Source organism: Carya illinoinensis, chromosome 3 (assembly GCF_018687715.1).
Source record: "Carya illinoinensis cultivar Pawnee chromosome 3, C.illinoinensisPawnee_v1, whole genome shotgun sequence".
NCBI lineage: Eukaryota > Viridiplantae > Streptophyta > Magnoliopsida > Fagales > Juglandaceae > Carya > Carya illinoinensis.
Window position 1 is genome coordinate 29,807,749 of NC_056754.1, and position 25,916 is coordinate 29,833,664.

The 25,916-nt window shown below is 36.7% G+C and overlaps 1 protein-coding gene and 1 pseudogene across 1 annotated transcript; one reads left to right on the plus strand and one right to left on the minus strand.

The window, feature by feature from the left end:
* Positions 1-4,324: 4,324 nt before the first annotated feature.
* On the minus strand, positions 4,325-7,656 carry LOC122304711. Its single transcript, XM_043116982.1, has 5 exons — positions 7,271-7,656; positions 6,952-7,195; positions 6,002-6,867; positions 5,145-5,680; positions 4,325-4,677 (listed from the first exon to the last, which is right to left on the minus strand). Exons 1-5 carry the CDS (start codon positions 7,654-7,656, stop codon positions 4,325-4,327), a joined length of 2,385 nt encoding a protein of 794 aa, XP_042972916.1.
* A 3,274-nt stretch (positions 7,657-10,930) lies between these two features.
* LOC122304712 lies at positions 10,931-24,925 on the plus strand (annotated as a pseudogene).
* The last annotated feature ends 991 nt before the right edge of the window (positions 24,926-25,916 follow it).

The window sequence follows — 25,916 nt, forward strand, 5'->3', positions numbered from 1 at the left end:
TGAATACTTTCAACAATTTAAAGAAACCAGCCATGAGCGGACAATAAAATATTTAATTCATCGGTGGTCGGTTATCCAAAAGGCGACAAACAAGTTTTGTGCGAAACTAGCCCAAGTTGAAGGGTTAAATCAAAGTGGCATGACCGACCAAGACAAGGTAGAATTTCCAAATCCTTGTCTCTTTTACTCTAAAAATTCTTGTCTCTTACATTGGTTTAATATCAATTTTTTTTTTCCATGCAAGTTTGACAAGGCCAAGGTTATGTATCAAGCGCTAGAGAAATGCTTATTCCAATTCGAGCATTGTTGGCACCTGTTGAAGGACCAACCTAAGTGGATTTGGCGAGCGACAAAGGATGATCCAAAGTGAAGGAAGACGATGTCGCCATCCCCGACCCCAACTTGATGTTCTGGCGCTACAGCTGATTCTTTTTTTGATATGGAGGCGGATAATTTCATGGAGAATGAAGTGATCGAATTGGACCGACCAATTGGAAGGAAAGCAGAGAAAGGAAAACGAAAGGCCCAAGGCAGGCAAGCAGAGGAAAATTTCCAACTCAGGAAGATGAAGTATACTCTTTTGGAGGAGTCACGCGCTCAGGAGAAAGAGTTTTATTGAATGAAGGCCGAGAAGATGGAGTATGACAAGGAAAAAGAGGAACAAAAATTACACCTTGAGGATGAACGACTGAGGTTGGAGGCCGAGAAGATGAGGATTGAAGCTGAAAAAGAGCAAAATAGAATCCGTCAAGAGGACGAAAGACTGAGGTTGGAGGCTGAGAAAGTAGAGCTTGCGAAGAAGGAATCAGATCAACGCATTATGATGATGGATGTGAGTGTCATGCCAGAAATGCAGCGGTTATATTTCCAGCAACTCCAGAGGGAAATCATATCCAGACGCAATACTTCTAAATATTGAACATTTTTTTTATAATAGTGACATTTTCAGTTGTATTTATAATTTTGCAAATTTTTGATAGATGTATAAAAGAACACTGCTATGTATTTTTCAACTTTGTTTTATTGTCCCTCAAGTTGATCATGCAAGTGATATGTTATTATAATTTTAAATTTGATTAAAAATAAAATTTGAATCATCATAAAAAACTATAATATTGTCCCTCAAGAAAAGGCAATCCAAGATCGACTTTTACCATTAACATAGTCACTAATGACACGAAGAAAATACAAATGCAAAGTAAATCAATTCAAATATAAAAATAAATAACACAAAGGAAATACAGATGCAAAGCAAATTAAGTCAAACATAAATCTTAAATAACATGAATGAAATACAAATGCAAAGCAAACTAACTCAAACATAAATTCAAATAACACTATGGAAACTCGGTCATAGTTTGAATGTGATAGGGCTAATGTTGGGAATATAATAACCACTGATGTTCAATTAGATCTTTTTGAAGCTGATGATGTGCCGAGCTATCTCTAATATGATGATGACGTTGGATGAAGTCTGTAAGCTCAATTGTATTATTGTGTGACAATTCTGGGAGATCATCATCAAGTTGATCATACTCAATGTTCAGACTCTCACTATCATCACGTTCATCTTCAATGATCATATTATGTAAAATAACACATGCTTTCATAATATTTGTTAGGTCCTTCACTTTGAACATTCAGGAAGGTCCACGAATGATAGCAAATCGTTGTTGAAGTACCCCGAATGCACGCTCGACATCTTTTCTTGCAGATTCTTGTGCTTTCACAAAATTTTTATTCTTGTTCCCTCGCGGTGATGGAATTGTCTTCACAAAAGTTCGCCACTTGGGATAAATACCGTTCGCAAGGTAATACCCCATAGTGTAGTCATTGCCATTGATAGTGTAATTGATTGCAGGAGCACGCCCTTGGGCAAGTTCCGTAAAAATAAAAGATCTATCTAGCACATTAATGTCGTTATGTGAACTGGGCATACCGAAAAATGCATGCCATATCCAAAGATCATATGAAATAACTGCTTCTAAAATAATAGTTGGTTCACGGATGTTGCTAGAGTACATACCTTTCCAGGTTGCGGGACAATTTTTCCACTTCCAATGCATGCAATCAATGCTTTCGAGCATTCCTGGGAATCTTCGTTGTTCACCAACCAGCAGCAATCGGGCTATATCATTAGCATCTGGAGACCGAAAATATTCATTTGAAAAAATACTTACTATTGTCTCAATAAATTTTTTTAGGCTCTCCATTGCGATGCTTTTACCAATACATATGTATTCATCCATAAAATCTCCAGTTACCCCATATGCTAGCATTCTAAGTGCTGCGGTTATTTTTTGCATAGAAGATAAACCGAGTCATCCGGCATTATCTCTTCTCTGGACGAAATACGGCTCGTAAGACTCTACCTCATTTAGAATACGAAGAAATAGGGGATGGCTCATCCGAAATCTCCTTCGAAATAGATTCGGGGGATATACTGGATTCTCTACAAAATAATCACGAAATAGGCGCTCGTGCCCCTGGGAATGATCACGCCGAATAAACCTACGTGGGTGCCTATTGTCACGTTGCCTCGATGACTGTCCATCGACCTCCTCAATATAAACATCGCTATCATCTTCAGAGGATACGTACGTCAATAATTTGCGAAAGAATGTACGAGCCATTTGATGAAGGGGGTGGGAGATCAAAGGATACAATAGAATCTCTGTTCTATAAATGAAATGAGACTTGAATTTGTGAGAATGTGAATGTTAGCAATATGCTAATTTATAGAGGAAAAAGTTACCGTTACATTACAATAGAGGAAAATGTTACCGTTTGAGAGAAAACAAGAAAAGTTACCGTTAGAAAAAAGACAAAAAATATTACCGTTGGAAAAATGACAAAAAATATCACTATTGTAAAAAGGACAAAAAATATGACCGTTGGAGAAAAGACAGGTAATATTACCGTTACAACCAATTTAAAAAATTATATCATCAATACGTGACTAAGGATCTTCATTAATCTTTAATTGATAAATCATCTCTTCTAAATAAATTTTCCATCACGTTAGAAAATGCATTAATTTATTAATAAAATTTACTATTTTTATAATACGATTAATGATTTGAAAAAATACTGTATTGGTAGTCAAAATCATATAAAAATTTAGTAGAAAGTGATATTTGAAAAAAAGATAATAAGACAAAAGAGTTAGTAGTTAGGATTGTAAATGGAAGAGAGAGAAAAAAGTAATAAAAAAAGAATAGAGAAATATTATTTAATATAATAAAGATAGGGATGGGGAATAGGATGTAGGAGGTTTTTAGAAGATGAATAAAATTTAGGGATAAATTTGAGGAAATGTGATTTTGAGTTAAATTATAGGGATGAGGATGGGAAACCGGATGAGGATGCTCTAATATCTCTATGATTTTTATTATATACAATAATTTTTGCATATTTTGTTGATGTGATTAGTTAATATAATTATTTTATATTAAAATAAAGTAACGCGACCAATCACATTAGTGGAGTGCATAAGAAATATACAAAAATGACTATACATAAAGTTTTAAGTATCTTTTTAAATAACAAATTCTCTAATGGATATTAAATGCACTATAATTTTCCAAATGACTATTTTATGAGCAATTTAATTATTTATGACGTGTTATTTGTAGGCCATTAAGGTCCATATTTATATTTTTATATCCTATTGGGTAAATTTAATATTTTATGGCACAAATATATCTATAGTCTTTAAGAGCATTGACAATGGATTATACAAATGCAAGTTGAAGAGTTTGACTAATGTATAGAGTCCAAAAATAAGTTGCATTGGATTATGCAAATGTAAAAGAAAATGACTTATAACTACAGTAAATTAGTGTCGTGGGTCATATTTGGTAGTTATTGTAACTTGGCCAAATTGAATAAAAAATATTTTCTTGGTCGTGAACGCTCTCTCTGTTCCTCAATTGTATATTGATGTATACTCCAATGAACGTTCTGATGCATACTTCAAGTCTCTTGTACTTGAATAATCCACATTTGATCACTAATAAAAATCATCTTGTTAAAAAAGGGGTATTTGTGTCTTTATTATCACTAATAAAATGATCTTTTTAACTGTTTTTTTTTAATCAAATAGATCATATATTGATGTAAAAATGCAAAGACAGATAAAACACTGTCAACATTACATAAACTGTTCTAACTGTACAGTCGACATAACCTGCATTAGACTATCTTCCATCCAGATTTTCTCATTCTCATAGTGTAAAGCTAACTTTGTTAACTGGTGAGCAGCATAGTTGTTCTCTCTGTGAACAAAAGCAACTTGCCATTGAGGCCAAGTTCTTAACATACTTCAAGCATCATTAACAAGAACCCCATAATTTGCACTAATCTCCTCATCAGAAGTCACTGCCTGAACAATGATCTGAGCATCACCTTCAAACACCACCCTTCCCAAACCCAAATTAGCACAAACTTCCATTGCCCTCCTTAAAGCCAGGCCTTCTGCCATCACAGGCTTTACAACTGTCTTGTGGCTTGCACACACATAAACCATTATATTCCCATTCTCATCTCGGATAATAATGCCATAACTTGCTCTATTGAGATTAGTACTAACTGAAGCATCCCAGTTTGCCTTTAATGTTTTGAATTCTGGTTTTTTCCACCTTATGTCTCCTCTGTCACTCATACTATTAGAAGGTGCTGCATTTGTGCTTGTTAATGAACATAAAAACATATCTCTATCTGCAGTAGCTGCTATCACCACCTATTGAGGGCTTTCTAGATCTTTTCCATGCACAAAAGTAGTTTCTCCTTAGCCAGATCCTTCGCATAATAAAACAGACCAGCTGAAGTGAATCCACATCCAGCTTAGAACACAAAGATAACCATAGAGTACTGAAATCAGGGAAAAATTAGGCCACTTGTGTGTAGGACAGCTTGGCATGGCCCAAACATCACTAGCTGCAGGACAGCACCATATTACATGTAGTGCAGACTCAACTTCTCTCTTGCAGATAAAACACAAGTCAACATCGACAACCTTTTTGATTGCCAGATTTTGCAAAGAGGAAGAACATTGTAAGCAGCTTTCCATACAAACAGCTTAATCTTCATAGGGACATTTAGGGACCATAAATGCTTCTAGTCTATCAAACCAGTTACAATACTTGAGCACTCCCCCTTCATCTGTCTGACCAGAGATTGTTGTAGATAGTATGAACTTCTCACAGTGAAAGTCCCATTTGCAGTATACCCCCACATCAGCTTGTCCTGAGCCCCAGTTTTGCTTAAGGGAATTTGACAGATCTTCTCCACCTCTTCCTCATGAAATAACAGATCCAGCACTTCCTTCTTCCACCTGCATTCCCCTTCATCAATCAACTCAGAAACAGTTGGATCCCTACTAGAACAAAAAATGGGAAGATTGAGTTGTAACAGCACAGCATTCTTAACCCACTTATCATTCCAAATACTGATACTAGAACTCGACCCCACTCTCCATAAACTTCCTGCCTTGATCAATTCAATGGATGACCATAGACTTTGCCACACCAGAGAAGAATTAGTCCCCTTCTTTGCATTCAGAATAGAGCCCCTCTTAAAGTACTTCTGTTTTAGGAGTTGTGCAACCAGGGAATTTGGATTATTGAGAACTCTCCATACTTGCTTAGCCAACATGGCTTTATTAAAAGATTTCAGGTCTCTAAAACCCAAACCCCCATCCTTTTTAGAAACTCCCACACTTGTCCAAGACTTCCATTGAATTTTCTGTTTGTTATTACTACTTCCCCACCAAAATTTTCCCATCATCGAATTGATTTCCTACAGCAGCTTCTTAGTCAACTTAAAAACACTCATAGTATAGGTTGGGATTGCTTGAATTACTACTTTTAGTAGCACTTCCTTTCTAGCTTGTGATAGGAAAGTATTTTGCCAACTTGAGATTCTGGTCCAAATCCTTTCTTTAATAGATCTGAAAGATTGGTATTTAGACCTTCCAACTGTAGTTGGTAGTCCTAAATACCTCCCATAGTTGTTATCTGCTGATACTCCTATTGCATTAACAATCTCTTGCTTTTTGTCTATACTAGTATTTGAGCTGAAGAAAACAGTTGTTTTTTCTTGGTTCAAACACTGTCCAAATGCCCTTTCATACACTTGAAGCAATCCTTGGAGCTTTTGCCACTCCTCAATAGTTGCTCTACAAAAAAGCACACTATCATCAGCAAAAAAGAGATGACCAACCCTCATTCCTCCTCTAGCAGCTGCAACTCCTTTAATCTCCCCCTTATGCTCAGCCTGAGTTATCAAGGCACTTAAACCCTCAGCACATAATATAAATAGGTAAGGAGATAGTGGATCTCCTTGCCTAATCCCATGTTCAGGTTGAAAAGATGCTCCAATTTTTTCATTTATCAAAATTGAGTAGCTGACAGTAGTGATACATTCCATTATTAACTGCATCCATCTCTCTCCAAATCCCACTTTTGCCATAATAGCCTTCAGAAACTTCCATTCCACATGGTCATAGGCTTTAGACATATCTAACTTGATAGCCATCGAGCCTATTCTTCCCTTTTGCTTTGTTTTCATAGAATGCAAAAGTTCATAGGCAGTTATCACATTATCAGTGATAAGCCTATTAGGGATAAAGACACTTTGGTTGCTTGAAACAATAAGATCTAGAACATGCTTCAACTTGTTAACCAAGACTTTGGAAACCAATTTATACACAACATTACAAAGACTAATAAGTCTAAATTGGTTAACAATAGAAGGGTCTTTTACTTTGGGAATCAAAGCAATGACAGTAGAATTAATTCCCCTATCCATCCTACCCCCATTAAGAAAATGTAGAACGGACTCACTAACCTCATCCCCAACAATATGCTAATAGGATTGAAAAAAATGAGCATTAAAACCATCTTGTCCAGGGGCCTTCAGAGGGGACATTTGTTGTAGAGCTACTTCTACTTCTTCTCGAATGAAAGGTTTCTGTAATCTGTAATTCATATCTTCTGTCACCCTTTTGGTTATGCAGTTCAGACAGCAGCTCAGATCTTCATTAGTGGGCCTTATAGAGCTAAAAATGTCTTTAAAATACTGAGTAAATGCCTCTGATATTTCTGAATGACTCTCCCATTTTCGACCTTGCATGTTATGGATAGCTCTAATCTGGTTCTTCTTATGCCTCTGAGTTGCACAGAGGTGAAAAAACCTGGTATTTTTATCACCAGCCCGATACCAGTTCACCTTAGCTCTTTGCCTCTATTTAATATCTTCTTGTTCTAACAAAATCTCCAGTTCTTTCTGCAAGTTTTTAACAGCATCTATATTCAAAGGTCCTTCCACATCTTGCAATTTCCTGAGTCCTTTTTTTTTTTCCAGAATTTCTTTTGCACAGTCCACCTTCTTTCCCTTATTCCATTTCGTGAGCACTTGAGCACAAGCCTTGAATTTTTCCTTAATCTTTCCCCACCCATCCTGCTCACATGTCACCCTTCTCCACTCTTTTCTAACAACATCCTCCCCTTCCACATCCTTAGTCCATTTAGCCTCAAACATGAACCTATGACTTTTAACCATGGTTGAGAAACCAGTTCTATAACTGGTCAACAAAATTGGTCTGTGATCTGATCTTCTTGCAGCTAATGTTTCCACAACTGACCTCTTGAACATGTTCATCCATTGAGAATTGGCTATTACACGATCTAGTCTTTCCTTTGTGTAGTGAGGGCCTTGTTGTCTATTGCTCCAGGTAAATAAACTCCCTTTCTAGCCCAAATCATGTAGATTATTGCAATGCATTGCATGCCTAAATTCCTCCATCTGTTTTTCGGGTCTTTGTCTGCCACCCCATTTTTCATTTGAAGCCAATATCTCATTAAAGTCACCTATGACACACCAAGCTTGGTTAAAGCTTGGTCGAATCATAGAGAGTAGATTCCAGGTACTGCTTCTTTTATTGGTTTCTGGATGACCATAAAATCCTGTGCAAAACCACTGCTGCTGATCTTTCTCCTCAGTAACTAACATATGGATGTGATGCTGTGAGTAATTCGCTAACTCAACATCATATTCCTTCTTCCACAACATAGCTAAACCTCCCTTCTTTCCCAAGGGTTCCACAACAAAGCAACAATCATAACCAAGTTTCCTTTTTATTGAGTCAAGTTTTGATGTTCTTAGTTTTGTCTCTATGAGAAAAACTAAGTTGGGTATCTTTTCTCTGACCAGCAAGCAGTGATCATGAACTGCACGGGGGTTTCCAAGCCCCCGACAGCTCCAACTTAGGTGTTTCATAATGATTGGCGGGGCTGTAGAACAACCTCCGCCATAACACCTGTACTCTTAGTTCCATCATCTATTTTTAGTACTCTTCCACGTTTTTTTGGACCTTGACTGTTCTGAAGGGCTATTTCGTCATTCAAAATTATCTTTTGACTAACTTCCACCTTGCTAGATTGAGCCTTAGCCTCGTTATAATTTAGGAGACCTTGTTGTCTATCTTTCCTTTTCCACCCTCTAGTCATGCCCATTTTAACCTCACCAAGTGACCCAGGCTTCTGGTTAGATTCCTCTATGCTATTACGCTTCTCAACAGAATAATTGGAAAGCCCATTAGTAGCAACTCCTTGTGTTGGGCTCAGTAATATGGGCTCTGGTGTAGGGCCCAACTGGAAATTAGCCTCAGCATTCTCGCTTAAAACTGGCACCTCATCCTCAACTGCTTTTTGAAAAACTGTTGGCTCCAAATCAAAAGCCTCTTGATCCGTAACCACCTTATCTTTCTGTTTCCTAGAATCTCCCCCATCCCTGCTTCTTATCTCCTGGCTACCCTTTTCATAATTCAAATTCCCATCCCTATCCTGCATTGGCATATCCATAACAACTACTCCTCCTAAATTGCCTCTCCCAACCTCCGAAACAATCTGCATCCTATCCTGCCTCATCGGAGAATGCAACCTCTCCGCCATCTCTCCATCCACCTCCTTCCTCCACCTTTGTTGATCGGAGCTGGATCCTCTTTGGTGGACATCTTTACTGGAACGATCATTATACATTCTTTTAAAAACAGTTTCAGCACGAAGCCAAACACCAAACTGATCATGGCCTGACTCCAGTTTGTCATTATTCCCACCTTTGCAACCTTGACCATCATGCATGATCCTTCCACACTTAAAACAAAACTTGGGCAGTTTCTCATATTTGAGTGGGATCCACGTACTCAAACCATGAATATTAATGCGTCTACCCCATGCTATGAGCTTATACAGATTTATCTCCACCTTCAGTCTCAAGAATTGTCCCCATCCCGTACCATCATCTTTAACATCAATGTCCAACACTTCACCAATGGAGGAACCAATCTGGGTGCCGATCACTTTATTCATGCAAGCCAAAGGCAAATTATAAAGCTGGATCCAGAAAGCCTTAGTATCAAAGACTAGCTGGTTTGGAGATACCAACCCATCAAACGGTTTTAAAGCAAACAAATTATTATCAAATAACCATGGCTTTCCCATCTTCACCTTCTCCATATCTGCTTCATCCTCAAACATTACGACAAACAAGTTAGGACTTATACTTTGGAACTGAAACGGCTTGTTCACTCTCCATATCTTGGACATGGTATTGTGTATTACATCCTTATTCACCACTCGATCAGAACACAACTTACCCACCAAACTTCTTTCACCCTTTCTAAGAGAAACAACTAATGAATCCTCATCCACCACTATACTTTCCTCTTCCTCCTTCGATAATCGAAAGTGCTTCAACTTTTCTTCCAATGCATCCATTGTAACCCTTCCTCAATTCAGAACATTGAATTAGGAAGACCACCCCCCGTACAGTATCAGAACTGTATGCCGGGACTCAAAAAAACTTCACCTCTAGTTCCTATTCTCCCACCTGGCTGAGAGAGAGAGAGGAGGAAAAAGAGAGAAGACTGTTGGTGTTAAAGATCATCACTAATAAAATTATTCAAGGAACAACCATAATCATATTCATATTGTAGAATATTAATATTTAGTAAAAATACTTACGAAAATTTTGAGTAGAATAGGCAAATGCAAAATTATGCATAACCTATTGACAATGCTAGAAGTGTAACTTTAGGGCAAGAGTCACATCCAAGCTAAACACTAGGGGGTAGGTTTGGATAGTGAGATGAGAATTTTTAATTTTTTTATAAAAGTTTAAAATATTATTTTTTAATATTATTATTGTTTTGAGATTTGAAAATTTTGAATTGAGATTTGAAAAAATTGAATTATTTATTATATTTTGTATGAAAAGTTAAAAAAAAAACTATAATAATGAGATGAAAATTTTATGACTCATCTCACTTGCTAAACCGCCCTAAAAGGGCAAGATTGAGACACGTTCAAGCAAAAAACCTTCTTTACTACTATTCATTTTAGAAGGAACTAGAGTACTGTCTTCAACCTTTCCTCTCATTTCTTTTTAACTATTCTATTGAGAATAAAATAAGCTATGAAAAATGATAAAATCACCATTTATAATGGAATTAATTGTTCATAATGGAATTTGTCCTCAATAGGGGTGCTACCTGCACCATACGGTGCGGGGTAGCCCCCTCCCCCGCACACTGTCCCTCGGCCTTGCATCTTGGGGGTGGGGGATGTATTGAAACCGCATCCAGCCCCGCCTCCCGCTCAACCCAATGACCAATGGGATTTATAAATTATTTTTGATTTAAAAAAGAAAATTTATATCCAAATATAACAAAATTTAAATTATAAATTTAAATTTATACATTCAAAAATAATATAAACTCATTAGAATTTATTTGTGATTGTCTTGGCCTCATAGGTCAATTTTTATATAAGAGACCAAGGTAATATAATAGTCATATTTAAACAATATGATACTTAACAAAATTATTTATATAAATATTAAAAATATAATTTTTTATATTAAACAGAATATGGGTGCAGAGTGGGAGCAGGGTGAGACTTTGCTAAAATTAGCCAGCCCTCAACCCCCTAAAGGGCTCCTATGCGGGGCACGGTGCAGTGGGGCGGATGGGGGTGGGGTTGCGGGAGGTGGGCTTCCACTGCCCACCCCTAATCCCCGATAGACTCTGGATGGGTATTAGATTAGACAGTATTTTAGCCAAGTACGAAACTTTTTGCATTTTAGTTAGACTACTGAAAATTTATCCCACGTTGGAGTAGACATGATAAATTAGACTCACAGGGATAGAGCTCCTATGCTCCATAATTGTACTCGTTTATTCAGGACATCATTTCAATAATTCATTGGTTAGGAGCTATATATAGCCAACTTTCTGAGTTAGAGATGGTGTGCCTATGGGTGAAAAAAAAATAGTTAATTGGACCGGACCAGATGGTTTGTATGGATTTGGTCCAGCGTCATATTTGTTCAGTCCGATATGAATTTTATTGTTTTTTAAAATTGATTAAAATAAATCACGTTTTAGTTTTTTTTTTCTATCATCAAATTAGACCTGTTTATTTATATAATTTTTTTAATATTTTTATATCTAATATATCTAATTATATAAAAAATTATTTTATATTATATAATAAATTACTAATTAATATAATATTAAAATTTAAAATTCTATATCACTATAATTTATTATATTAATACTATATCACTATATTATATATTATAATATATCACTATATATTCTATACATACCACATAATATATTGAAAAAAAGGAACTGTTAAATCGGCAGAAGCGGTTTAGTAACGTAACCAATGTGGTATTGGCTGTTCAAACTTCAAAACCGGTATTAACCGCCACATCATCACCGGCAACAGCACCACCTGCCTCAGCCATACCTCCCCCCCTCTCAGCCATTGTACGGTTCCTACGCGCCTCCTCTCGTCCTTCAGGCTTCGCTCGACAAGGTCCGAACCCTATTCGTTGTTGGGCTTCCTGATGATGTCAAGCCCCCGGGAAATCTGTTTTGTTTCTTGAGTTTCCGGGTTACGAGTCTTCGCATGTTCCGACTCCTACCCAAACTTCTCAGGTCTTTCATTTTCTGCTCATCGTTTGTTTTTGGTGCACCAATTGATTAGAATTTTAGGTTAGGCTTCGCTTTATCCCTGAACTTTAATGTTTGGTCATGCTATTTGGTTAAATGGGTTATCTGAATTTCTTTTGAGTTAAGATGGGGAATGTTTGTTTAGGTGTTAGATGAATGGAGCTGTGGGGTCTAAGCTTGATTAGTGCATTTTTGGGGGCTCAATTACTAAGGAAGCGAGTAAAGTTGTAGTGTTTTGAGCTTGTTTACTTAGCTGGCCTAGAGGGTACGTAGATGTCTAAGATCGACTTCGGGAGTTACTTATAAGCAAGCTAATAATGAAGCTTAGGTTTATGGAGGTGGAGTGAAGGGAGCTTCAACAGATTTTGAACTTTTTTATTACTATTAAAGCACATGCATCAGACTTTAGCTGCAGAACATGCATCCTCTGTTTTACTGACCCATTTTTCAAGTTGAATTAGAATTCTTAATGGTCATCTTTTGAAAAATGCAGCGAGAAAAATGTTATACATTTACACCTATAGAAATATCTTGTGACAACAATTTGTAGAAATATGCAGTTAGGTAATGTATAGAAAACTCTATGGCAATCTATCTGATTGCCTATAGAATTTTATTGCTCTATTTCAGTTTAATGCTAGTGATGCATGTGCAGTGAGATAAATTTCGAAGTCTAAGAAAATTATTCAGTAAGCTAGACTGCAGCTGAATTGTATTATAGAGAAACTATAAGGAACCTGTTGCAGGGAGGAGGAGAGGGGGGGTGGTTTCTTTAAGTTTTAGAGAGACGCTTTCAAAGTAACCAATGCCAATGCCCTTGCTTGTGAAAAAGAAAGAATGTTTTTTGAATTTTTGTTTACTCTAACAATTCTCACACAAATTAAGTATAAGAAATAATAGGTTGTCTAAGCCAGTAAAATTCAGGTCAACTGTTGTTCTGGTTTTTCCTTTATTATTTAGTTTTTAACACTTTATAATAACAATATAAATAAAATTTGAAGCATATTATATTGAATTACGCATTTCTTTCATTTCATTCCTTTCCCAAAAACAATAGTGGGATAAGACCCTAATTCTATTTGTTCTAATCCTTTTCATCTCAATTTATTCTTCACTTTCCATTCCATTCCTTTATAAACTCCCAATCATGTTGCAAATTTTAGGCTCAACCGCTTAATGAACAAAGTTAGAACAACATCATCTTTTTAATAATTAAGGCAAGTCTGCTTGAATATAAGAAATTCAGAACATGATATAAAATGAGAGAAATGTGACAAGGAATTGAGTAACCTTTCCAAATGTTTTTTTATTCTATTTTTACTTATGAAAAAATGTTTTTTTTTTCCTATTTTCTGTTCTCTTGTTTATGTGAGGGTATGTCAGTAATATTCAGCTGTGGCTTATTGATCAAATACTTCATAGTTGTCATGCTCATGGATCAATACTTTCACATTTATGTATTCATAATATTGCTTTTTATTAGTCTCCTAAAATGATGCATATTCATTTCTTAAATTTATTGAACTGTTTAGATGGTATATTCTGACATGTTATTTGGTTGGTGACAGCCATTTGCATTTGCTGTTTTCTCAGATCAGCAGTCTGCTATTGTGGCTATGCACACTCTGACTGTAAGAATATCACACTATGCATATTTTCCCATTTCTTGTCATGTGAAATAGCTCGTTAAATTATAGCATCATTTGATTTCTCTGCAAGATAGTGTAATGCTGTCCTCATTGTCATGATTACAAGTTTTATTTTTAGACAAGAGTTGTAGGAAGTCAAGATCAAGATAATCAACCTATTAGCTTGGCAAGTAGGGTTTACAAGATTATTTTCAAATTCTCTCAAATAGACTAGATATTTTTTTAAAGTAAGATAATGGATTTTTATTCATGCTGAGAGAGGATGTTGCCTCTTAGTACATAGGAAGTATACAAGAAGTCCACTTAACAATAAAAAGTAAATACTGCTAGAAAAGCATGAAAGTTAGAAATAGAAATAGCAACACCATATTGGGCCGTTATCCAATGATATGAGGTGTTAGGAACAACATACTTTAGATTCGACGCTATTTTTCGTCCACATTATGCTAGTTTCTTTCTCTCCATAACATAGTATGGATGATGGGATCATCTGGCACAATGGTACACACTAGTGGTTACCAAATTGCCCTTTTCAACATGTTATCCTAGCAACCTCGCAATGTTAAAGAAGGTGATATACTATTTCCCCACTTTTCCTACACGCAAAAACGATTAACCGCTGTGATGCCTCATTTCCTTACATGGTCTAATGTACAGATTTTCCCCAATGCCGCTGTTCACAAAGAAAGCCACGTTGGGAGAAGCCTTATTTCTCCAAATAAGCTTCCAAGGGAAAGGGCCTAGACATGGCTACATAGCTTCTTGTAGTATGGTTTGAAACCCATTTAGGAGAGCCTTACTTTATCGTTGCCATTTCAACCCACCCTATATGGATAGGCTACATATGTTGATAGAGAAGATTATTTCAAAGCGGCAGAATGCATTTATTAGAGGAAGACAGATGCTAGAATCTTTTCTTGTTGTTAATGAAAGTAAAACAAATAGACTTAGAATCAGAGAGCCAGGGGTCTTGCATAAAGTCGACATCAAGAAGGTCTATGATCACACCAATTGTGAGTTCCTTTTATGTTTTCCAAAGAGATGTAGTTTTGGTGAAAAATGAATGTTGTGGATTGAGCATTGTATATCCATTGTGCGCTCTTGTTGTAATGAATGGAATTCCCTCCAATTTCTTTAATAGTTCATGCGGCTTGCAACAAGGAGACTCATTGCCTCCACTGATTTTTTTTCAGTCATGAACATGTTTGGCAAAATGTTGTCTACGTTGATTGATAGAGGATTCTCTCATGTTTTTCTATGGGGGGCAGGAATACTAATAACATTAGGCTATAACATCTTTATGCTGATGATGCCCTATTGTTTTGTGGGACTAATCCAAATCATCTTCCCTGTGTGCATGCTCTAGTCTTATGTTTTGAGGCAGCATTAGAATTGAAGGTTAATTTGGCCAAATATGAGCTATTTGTCATTGGTCAAGTCACCGATATGGATAGTTTGGTAGACATTCTAGGTCTTCCTTTGGAGGGCACTTTCAAGGCTAAGGGAATTTGGGATGTTGTTATTCAAAAGATTGAATGAAGACTGGCTAGATAGTGGAACTAAATACTTATAAAAGCTGTAGAGGGACTTCCTTTAGTGTGAGTATGAGTTCAAGTTGTACCAAATAAACTAGGCCAAAGTATGTTCTTCAATCCCTAGGGGTGGTTAAGAAGCTCGGCACTTGATTTTCTTTAATCGTGCACTCCTGGGAGAGTGGCTTTGGTGCTATCAGAATGAGATGTCTTGTGAAAAAACATACTAAATGTGGTGTTTTAGTAGGGCTCTCAAAGAAGCTTGCCTGAATATGTATAGGGTGGCTAATGTTAGGGATGCTTCAACGGCGGACCTTTTGGATACGAGTGGACTCCCTCATTATGCTAGCTTCATAACAGTTGCTCATCATTTGTGTTTGGGAGGTTGAGGCTTTTACTGTGTTTTTTAATCTGTTGTGCTCCACTAGTAACTAGTTGGAGAACAAGGTGGCATTAAGACTTTTCAAACTTACCGTGGCCATGAAGATCATGAAATACCCACATAATATCTTCCTTGATCACCTCCCAACAAGCTTAAAAGAAGGCCATTAAAAAACCACATGGGCCCTATGCCTTGTAACTATTCATAGCTTTCACCACTTTAAGAACCTCCACCTCCTCAAAAGACCTTTTAAGTCTCAACGACTCCTCAATAAAATCAAAAGCTAAGCCATCTAGCTAAGGTCTCTTGTCAACCTGCTCAAAAACCAATCTCACATAAAATTGTACGATAGAACTCTTATTCTCATTTTGATCCAATGGAGATTGAGCTATCAACCCCGAGCATTTTAAAAGAATTATTTCTCCTGTTCAAGTTGGCCACTCGATGGAAAAACTTTGAGCATTGGTCACTCTCTTTCAACTGAAGAGCCCTGTACTTGCACCTTCAACTTACTTTCTTTACTAATGCAGCCGATTGTAGCTTGGTTTATCACTTTATTTGTCCTCAACGTTTTACAAAGCTTACTCTCACTTCCCCACTATCGTTGGCATACAGCTCTTCCATGTAAGATCATATCTTGTTTTCTATATTGCCAAATTTTTGCTCATTCTTGAGCTTTAAATCCTCTTTCTAGGCCTTAAGCTTGTGGGCCAAAAGGAAGCATGGGGAGCCTTGATGGTGATGAGAATACCACCATTGCTTGACCATATGAACATAGCCCTAAGAGGTAAACATATATTTTTGAGAGAAAAGATATTTGTAGTCGTGAAGTGTGCAAGCGCCGCACAATTTTTTTTGCAAAACAGTGAGTAAATACGGGACTTACATGAAAAAAAAAACTAATTTTTTTAATAGTAGACCCCCACTCTTTTTCAAAGTGATTGTACGGTGCTTGCGCATTCTGCAACTGTATATAGCATTACTCTATTTTTAAACTTGAAACAGCATCTACCACCTTAGAATCCAAAAGAATGGGAAAATGATCTAACCCTAGTTGAGGTAGTCCTGTTTGACTTATTTGGAAATTGAGCTTCCCACTCAAGTGAGACAAGAAATTGATCAATTCTAGACCATGAAGGGGAGTCTCAATTATTAGACCATCTATAAGATCCCCCAACTAATAGGGTTATCTTAGACAAGAAATTGCCATGGTGGGATTATTGTTGGCTTCACTTGATCTTTCACGCAAGCACCATTGAAATCATTTTTGATGCACCATGATACTTCCCACCAACTACTTAGCCAAGCCAACTCCTCCCGCAAGTATCTTCTTTCACAATCATAATTAGGCTCATAGACAACTGCAAATTCCCAAGCAAAACCATCCTCAACATTTCTAAACAAGCATTCCACACACATTCCTCCACTTTCTTCACCCCCTCTTTGCCCCAGATTAGTGATACTCTACCGTATGCCCATTTAGATGCTAAATAGCACCAATCTACTTGATGGCAACCCCAAAAACTTTGTATGCATCTAGAAGCATATCTAGCTTGTCTCTTGCAAATGTATTATATCTACCTTCCATTGATGAAGGAGATTTTTAATTCTAAGACGCTTGTCAACATTGTTCATATCTCTTAACATTCAATGTAATTAGTTTAAACGCTTATTATGCTTATAAATTAATGCTGAATTGTTCTCTAATATATACTTCATAATTTAACTCACAAGAAACACTTAAAGCCTTTGTGGACATTCAAAATGTTTAAGTATGCTGAAAAGGTTGTATTGTACATAGTGTTGTTGAAAGCACTGAGTGCACTTAATCGCAAATGCCGTCTAGAGCCTAAGTGTAAACACCATCTAAAACCATGGGAAGAAGGCGTATGATCGAGTCAATTGGAACTTCTTGCTTGACTTGCTTGCGAGATGTGGTTTTGGGGAGAGATGGTGTTCTTGGATAAGGCATTGAATTTAAATTGTTTGCTCCTCTATACTGGTGAATGGTAACCTATGGGTTTGTTTAATAGTTCTTAGGGTTTGAGACAATTGTTATCATTTATCTCCATTCCTTTTTGTTATTATCGGGGCAACTTTCAGCAAAATGATCTCAGGTATAGTGGCTTCCTTGCTGGATTTTCAGTAGGAGACACAAATACTGGAATATTGGACATATCCCATCTTCTGTTTTCAGATGATACCCTCATTTCTGTGGTGCCAAACGAGGGATCCAAACTCTGAGGGCACTTTTATTGTGTTTTGAAGCTACTTCTGGTTTGAAAGTGAATCTAGAATGGTCAAAACTAGTACCAGCAGGCAATGTTCCTATTTGGCTATCATCTTCGGGTGTAAGTAGGCCTATGCATTCGACCCAGCAAACCGAATGGCCGGACCCGACCCAACCTGGCATAAGACGGGTTCCTAAATCATCGGTTCACCGATCTGATAGAAAGACGGGTTCACCAATTCAACCGAGTATAAATTCCTCCTTACCCTTCAATTCTCTCAAACCCTAGCCTCCAAGACTCCAAGGCTCTCCAGGTGTACAGCTCAACAAATCGCAACGGTTAAGAGTGAATGAATCCAATAAAAGAATTGTTCTGCGAAGACTCGAAGGGAATCGGAAATCGTTAGAACTAATAATGGGTAGTTCTTCGAAATGTAGATTGCTGACAAGTAAGCCTGTTTCCATGAAGAGATCGTTTTCATGAATGGGAAATTCTTGTTATTCAACTACAACCAGAGCGGAAACTAAGTTCTGCAAAGCTTTTGATTTCAATTTGTTTCTCGGTTTCAGGTGAGTGAGTTGTTGGAAAAACTCATATCTCAGAAGCTCTCAACAAGCTAAGAGAGATTACAGGATTTTATTTCATGATCTCTTTTTGTGGAGACTTGATCTTGATCTAAGAACTGTTTCTTAGAATAATGTGACAAAACTTATTTTTGTTAATAGAAGAAAAAAAACCAGAGACTAAAAGAAATTTGAAGCAGTTTGGCAAACACATGATTTGACCAATTTGTGTTGAAGCAGATACAAGAAAATGATCTCGGTTTTCCTGAAAGATTTTTATTTTTTATTTTTTTTGCAAGCATACTTTTGGGAATAATCTGGTGCCATCATGCACTGCACCACCCCAGCATTCTGATTTTAGTGACAAAGATCCAACACAGTTAGGGCAACAGAAACACCATTTTTGCTTTAAAAAACTCTGTTGTGCCATTATAAAATTGAATGTATTCAGTTTTAGGATGAAAAAAAAAAAATGACGACGAGGAAGATAGGGAAAACCCGAAGCTTGACCTAACCCGGCTTGTGCGGGTTGGATTGGATCGGGTTGGTCCACACTAGGTGGTACCACGTGTTGGGTTGGCCCAAAATAATGGCTGGATGGGTTGGGTTGCAGGCCTAGGTGTAAGGTATCCTCCTTGCCTTTGAAATATCTTGGTCTTCCATTGGGTGATCTTTTAAGTCAAAGGCTATTTGCGATATAGTAATTGAAAGAATGGAATGCAGACTAGCTAGCTAGAAAAGGGTGTACTTGTCCAAAGGTGGTAGGGTTACTCTGATCAAAAGCACCCTATCCAACTTGACGACATACTTGTCTCTATTCTCACTCCTTAATAAGGGGGCCAACCAAATTGAGAAGCTTCAACTTGATTTCCTATGGGTGGGATGGATGAGGAATTCAAATTTCACTTGGTGAATTGGGCGATGGTATGTACTCCGATCTTAGGAGGGTTGGGAGACCAAAACTTGCTGGTTTTTAATTGAGATTTACTAGGAAAATGGTTGTAGCAATACCAACAAGAAAGTGGGGCTTTGTAGAACGCGGTCATAGATGCAGAATTTTGTTTTTGTTTTTTGGTGGGGGGGAGGGGCGCTTATTGCAGATGGTGTTCAATTGAGGTGCATGGATCACATGAGCTGGGTGATGGGTCCATAATCAAATTCTGGCATGATCTTTAGTGCAGTATGGTAGAGTCCTTAAGGAAGCTTATCTGGAAATGCATGGAATTGCGTGGGCATAGCAAGCTTCAATAGATCTTGGAGTTCCAATGGCCTTCCACAATGGAATGTTAGTTTTTTTAAAGTTGGTTTACTGCTATTGTACTCGATGGAGCTAGTGCTCATGATCTTTTCTTTTTTTGGTTCCTAGAATGTAATTAGGTGTTTTCTTTTGTATGCTTCATGTGTACTTGGGCAATGCCTATTTCATTCTCATTAATGAAGTCAATTTTACCTATCAAAAATAAATTTTTTAGAGTTGCACAATATTGGGAAGTTGATACCTTCACATAATTTTACAACCTATTATACTCTACTAGAGTGGGAGTGGGAGATGGAGATGAATGTAAGGTATTGTGGCACTCTTCCACGAAAGGGAATGAAAGGGAAGTTTATCGTATTGTCATTCTATCAATCCTGCACTGTGCAAAATTCCAATTGTTTTCTTTGGATGAGCATTTGGAAGACTAAGGCACCTCTTAAAGCAGCTTTCTTTGTGTGGGCAGTTTTCCTGGGGAAGATTCTCACCATTGACAACTTAAGGAAAAATCACATCATTGTGGTTGTATGTTCAAAAAGAGTGGGGAGACAGATGACCATCTACTGCTATGAGGTTGCCACGACTCTATCGAATGATTTCTACTCTAGAATTAATCTAGCATGGGTGATGAGAAGATTGGTTTACTTTCTAGAAACTTGGAGAGGTCTATGGGGCAATCCACATATTGCAGCAATGTGGAAGATGATGCTCGTTTCACGTTTGCCTCTGATGGTGTCTTTGTAGGGGAAGAAACTAAAGAAGTTTTGAAGACCGCATGCAGACCATGGATGATTCTAGTTTTCTTTTTCAATACTTTATTCCAACGGTCAATTGTAACAGAACTTAATGGATTGAGTGTCCATGACTTTCTTTGATCAGTTGTTAATCATCATGCTTGGGTGTTTCTCTTGTATATGACCCATGTACATGGGCTATGCCAATTGCAATCAATAAAGCTTCTTGGTTGCCTATCAAAATAGAATTACAAAAAACTGAATTCAAAATATATTGATTTTTAAACAGGTGGATTTTTAATTTTTTTTTTCTTTCAACTGGAAATTTCCAAGTGAAAAAGATGGTACTTAATATTATATTTTAATTTTGGATTATCTCATGATTGCCTTATGTAACCCTTTTATAAGCTTCCCGTTCTATGTTTCAAGTTATAGTAATCTGCGGTTTCCTTCTGCTGATGATGTCTTCAATCTAGTTGAGATTGATTGATTGTGTTTTTCAATCTTGTTTGTGCTTTTGACAAGTTTGTTACTGTAGAACGTGAGTATTAGGCCTCTAATTTTAAGTTAAGTCTAACATCCAAATACCCAACTTTCAAATCATTAAACTTATCTCAACTCAAAACCTTTTTACGTGTGGGACCCACAACTTTTTTCAACTCAACACCTCATTTACACGCGGGACCCATAACCTTTTTCCATTCAACACCTCATTTACATGCGGGACCCACAACCTTTTCAACTTCCCATAAATACATCTAAATTCATCTTAACATCCAAATACATCTAAACTCATCTTAGATGGGCTCTACAAAACTCACTCTATCATCTCAACTCACCACTATTCATAAAGAACTTAACTCATCTTAACTCAGCTCAATATCCAAACGGGACCTTAGTGTAGGGGCAACACGTTATGGTGCTCTACTTCTGTAGCATGTTAGATATGATGACATTAACTGAAATTTTTTATTCTGAATCCGTTTCTGCAGGGGATGGTGTTTGATCTTGAGAAGGGGTCAACCCGGTATATTGATCTGGCAAAATCTAATTCTAGATCCAAGTGCCCGAGAACAGGTCAATTACTCATTGGATTGATTATCTGTATTGAATTACTCCACAGTTTTCATTGTTTTGAACATGAATTGTGGATATCTTGGATATGGCAATCAGATGATGAAAGATTTGGCTCAGATAAGAAAGCTAGAGGATCTACATTTTCAAGGAGCCCTTCTAATTCTGGTAATGCTATCTACTAAATTGCTTACATATCTCTCTCTCTCTCTCTGTGTGTCTGTCTGTCTCTCTCTCTCTCTCAAAGAGAATGAAGTGCTAACTTGTCAGTTGTGGTCTTTGACATCATACTTGGAGTGCAAATTAATTGCTAGTCACATGAAGGACACATATGTCTAAACGCTCACATTGCACAAGTTTTGCACGCTTGGGTACTAGCAGGTCTTGGTAGCATTCACATGCCTGGAATGGGTAGTTCTGGTTACAACACGGATTGGCTATCCATCTGCATAAAGGTCATCTGCACTGCTTAAGCACAGCTTTATTATGTTGAAGCGATTCATTTTAGCTCAGCAATAAGTGCATTTTAGATTGGGCTCAATTACTACTATCCAAGAGGTTGAGGGCTTAATGAAATCTTTTGCTAAATGCCCTGTTCTAGGAAGTCAGAGTGTACAGAATCCTTTTTTTTTTTTTTTTTTTCTCTAGTTCTCATTTTTCCAAATCTGAATATTTATTTACTGTCACATTCAGTCAAGGAAATTTTTGGGGCAGAACTGTAAATGAGATAGCATCTGCGAATTTGGTCAGGTTATTTTCAACACAAGTTAAATTCATCATCTAGAACTTGCTTACATTCCTTTTACTTCTGAGGACATAATAATAGCCATCGTTAAATCTTGCTGCCCGGTGCCCTGGTCTGTAAATTAGCAATCTTTTCTTTCTTTTTTAAAAAATATGCTTCACTTTTTTCTCTCTGGAATTTATATTCAATCTTTGCTTTTCTTGGATATTTTTGTCTTTGACCTGAAAAATTTTCTCATGACTGAGCTCTGCATTAGCATCTATAGATATCCAATAAAGTGAAACTTTATGACACTCCTGATGGATGGTTGTAGAAAGAAAATAAGCAAAATGTGAGCAGGAAAAATGATTTCTTACATTAATCCTTCTTTTTATCATCCATATACAAGACACCCGAAATAAGCTTCTAGAAGTTACTCCAGGTTTATAAATTACTCCATGTCCATCTGAAGTTATTCTTGAAGCTGCTTCAGTAGGCATTGATACTATGTGTTTTACTGAGTTGTGAAATAACCGCAATGCAATGGATTGGCTAAACAACGCCCATCCTTAGGGTGATTACATGTATCGTATATGATATATCACTTATTTCATATTAAATTTATTGGCTTATGATATGCACTTGGACTATTCTCTAATTTTTAAAGTCGCTGTGATTTCTTACTACAGAATAGTCCTCCAGTGCCCAGTGTTCCAAAAAATGTTACCCCATGTCCAACACTTTTTGTGGCTAATTTGTGACCAACTTGTACAGAGCAAGAGCTAGTTCAAGTATTTTCAAGGTCAGTAGCTGTTTATATTGTCATGTATATTTTCTCTTTGTAAGTCTGAATAACGTGGGGGTAAACTTCATTTTGTTCATTGTCTCCACTAGATGCTTGGGGTTTCTAAAATTGAAGATTCAGAACACATATGGGGCTCCAGTTGCCTTCGTTGATTTCCAGGTACTTCATTGCTGTCCTTTGTGGTATTTATTACAATTTGATGGAAACTATAGTTGATTTTCTGCAATGGACGTTGGCCTGATAACTTGACTTTTTCCTTTTGTCATTCCGTTTACATAATGTACTTTCTATTACTCAGAGGAGATTGTTTTTGAGATAAAATGCACTAGCCTCGTCTTAATTAAAAGCGAATAGCCAAGTTACTTAAAAGATTCACTGTTTGATCCACATAAATTCTTTTTATGAAATGTCCCCCCCCCCCCCCCCCCCCCCCAACACCAAAACAAACAACAACAATCTTCACCTATATGCTAGCTTCTTGGCATGTGCATATGGAAAGGATAATGAGATTATGAATGACACAATTAATTTAAAAATTTTTCTTTTGAAAAATTAAGAGTAGTTAAAAGAGGAGAGAGAAAGTGGTGTCTGGAGGGCAAGGTTGGAAAGTGGGTGGTTGAAGTCAATTAATATAAGCACCTAGTATGGGCTACGTCCGTATGCATATTTTGATTGGTTGGTGAATGAAAGCAGGCAGTTTTTGTTACTTAGTAGGTGGCTCTTAGGGAACTGCGACCAGTTTTTGTTATTCTGAATCCGTTTTTTGCATTGTTAAAATATCTGAGAAAAGCAGTGTTTATATTCCAGTTACCCACTCTTGGAACACATTAATGTGGCTGCCTCAGCTGTTTGATAAATTTTGGCCACAGCTGGTGGCAGTTCCAAAATTATAGTCAATGTTCAAAAGTCAAAATGCTAAAATGATTCTCCCTACCTATGGGCAAACATAGGAATTCAATTCGTGCATGGTAAATTCACAAATCACTTCTTCACAGCTACATCCACTCCCATAGTCCATGCAGTACAAACTAGAGGGAGATTTCAGCTTTTACTGTTCATCATATTTATAACCATCTTATACTGGGTAATTACAAGAATTCAAAATTTTGATATCTTGAGTACAAGTTTCATCTAAATGGGAAATATTGGGAAGTGATGACATGAAAAATGACACAATGTTTGGATATTTTTGCCTCTTACGTTTCTTTAGTCAATCTGGACTATTCTTCTGAGACATGGGGAGTGTTGTGCAGTGAGCTAGTGTTTAGTCAAAAGCATCACATGGAAAAAGAGTTGTTGCAATGATTCGTGCCTCTTTACTTGGATGTTATTTTGTTTTACATAGGATCTGGAAAGTGATTTTACATGAATAATTGAACGAGAGTAATTTTGGTTAGAAATTTGTCTTCACCGCTTTCACATTGTAACTTGTGTTATATATTTGAGTGGTTTTGATTCTTACCACCTTTAAGTATTGTTGCTGATAACTTTTTGTGACTTACATTTTTTGTTTCTGCTTTTTGCAATCCTGCAAGTATACTGTCTGTTCAACTGGAGCTGTGAATCATCTGGCAAGGCACAATTCTGTACTCATCAACAGCTGGCGAGGGCTTGCGTTTAACAGTATCCTTTGAAAATATATTCTTTTATAGCATTCATCTAAATTACTTTTTTTTCCCAAAGATTTTGCTTTAATATGAAATCCAGGTATGCGAAATCACGGATGAGAATGCGTTAAGAAGTCAAAGTAAATTGCACGTGACAAGGAGAAACAGTGTCATTTGGTTCTGCCATTAATCTCTTAGCTGTATGCACAACTTATATCAGTTTGTACCAGAAAACAGGAGGTTTGAATGCAAGTATAGCTGTTATTAGGTTGAATCTAATACCGCCTTTTGTTATTCACCTACTTCAGCATGTTTTTAATGCATTTTAATGCAGTTCCATGATTCTACTTTTTGGTTTTCTTCCTTATAAATGATACTTATATTTTTAAATGCGTAAGTATTACGTAATTATTTAAAAAAAAATATCTAAATATAGAATTTATATAAAAAATTAATTTTTAAATAGTAATTTTTTTTTTTAAATAACTATACGACGCTTGCACATTTTATAATTATATATAGCATTACTTTGAAACCAGAGTCCAAAACCTAGACTTCCAATTATAGCCATCTTTGCAAATGTCTACAATATTTGGTGAAACTATTGGAATTCGACTCCGGATCATTAATACGGTGCAAGAAATTTTACATGCCAAATCAGATTATAGAAACAATGAAAACACCACGAGGAATTGTAGGCCGCACATATACATGGATGCATGTATCTGCCACATCCTAAATTGCAAGGACTCTCAAACATGAGCTTGATTGGACCCTTGTGTTCCTGCCGCATATAGGCAATATTGTTCTCTATTGCTAGCGACATGTTCCGCGGATTCACACGAAAACAGATATTATGACATGCTGAATCGCAGCAAAGCTTTGTCTGATGTTGACATTCTGTACGTCCCGACTCCCTACTCATAATCCAATTCCCACATTAACACACAACATAGAAAAGTGAAAGTCAAGTCCACTCCTCATGCAAATCGCCTTTGCTAAAACACCACGCATAATTTATTACCAATTATTGTGGAATGTTATTTTTACATCACATGTTCCTATGTACAGTTACCTCAAGTGTAATTTAGTTACTTGTACTTTATATTTTTCTGTACTCTTATTTTAGTAATATAACATTCTAGAATATATTCTTTTCCCTCTCTTCGATCCCACTCTCTTTAGTTTTCCTCTTATCATGATATCAGATGAAACCTTTATTCTAAATTAGTGAAGTGCCGTCATGCCTATTCCTATTAACGAATCATTTTGCTAATTTTTCCGTTGTTCTAACTCATTTCTCTTAGGATTATTTGAATCCTTACTTTCTTCAAAGCG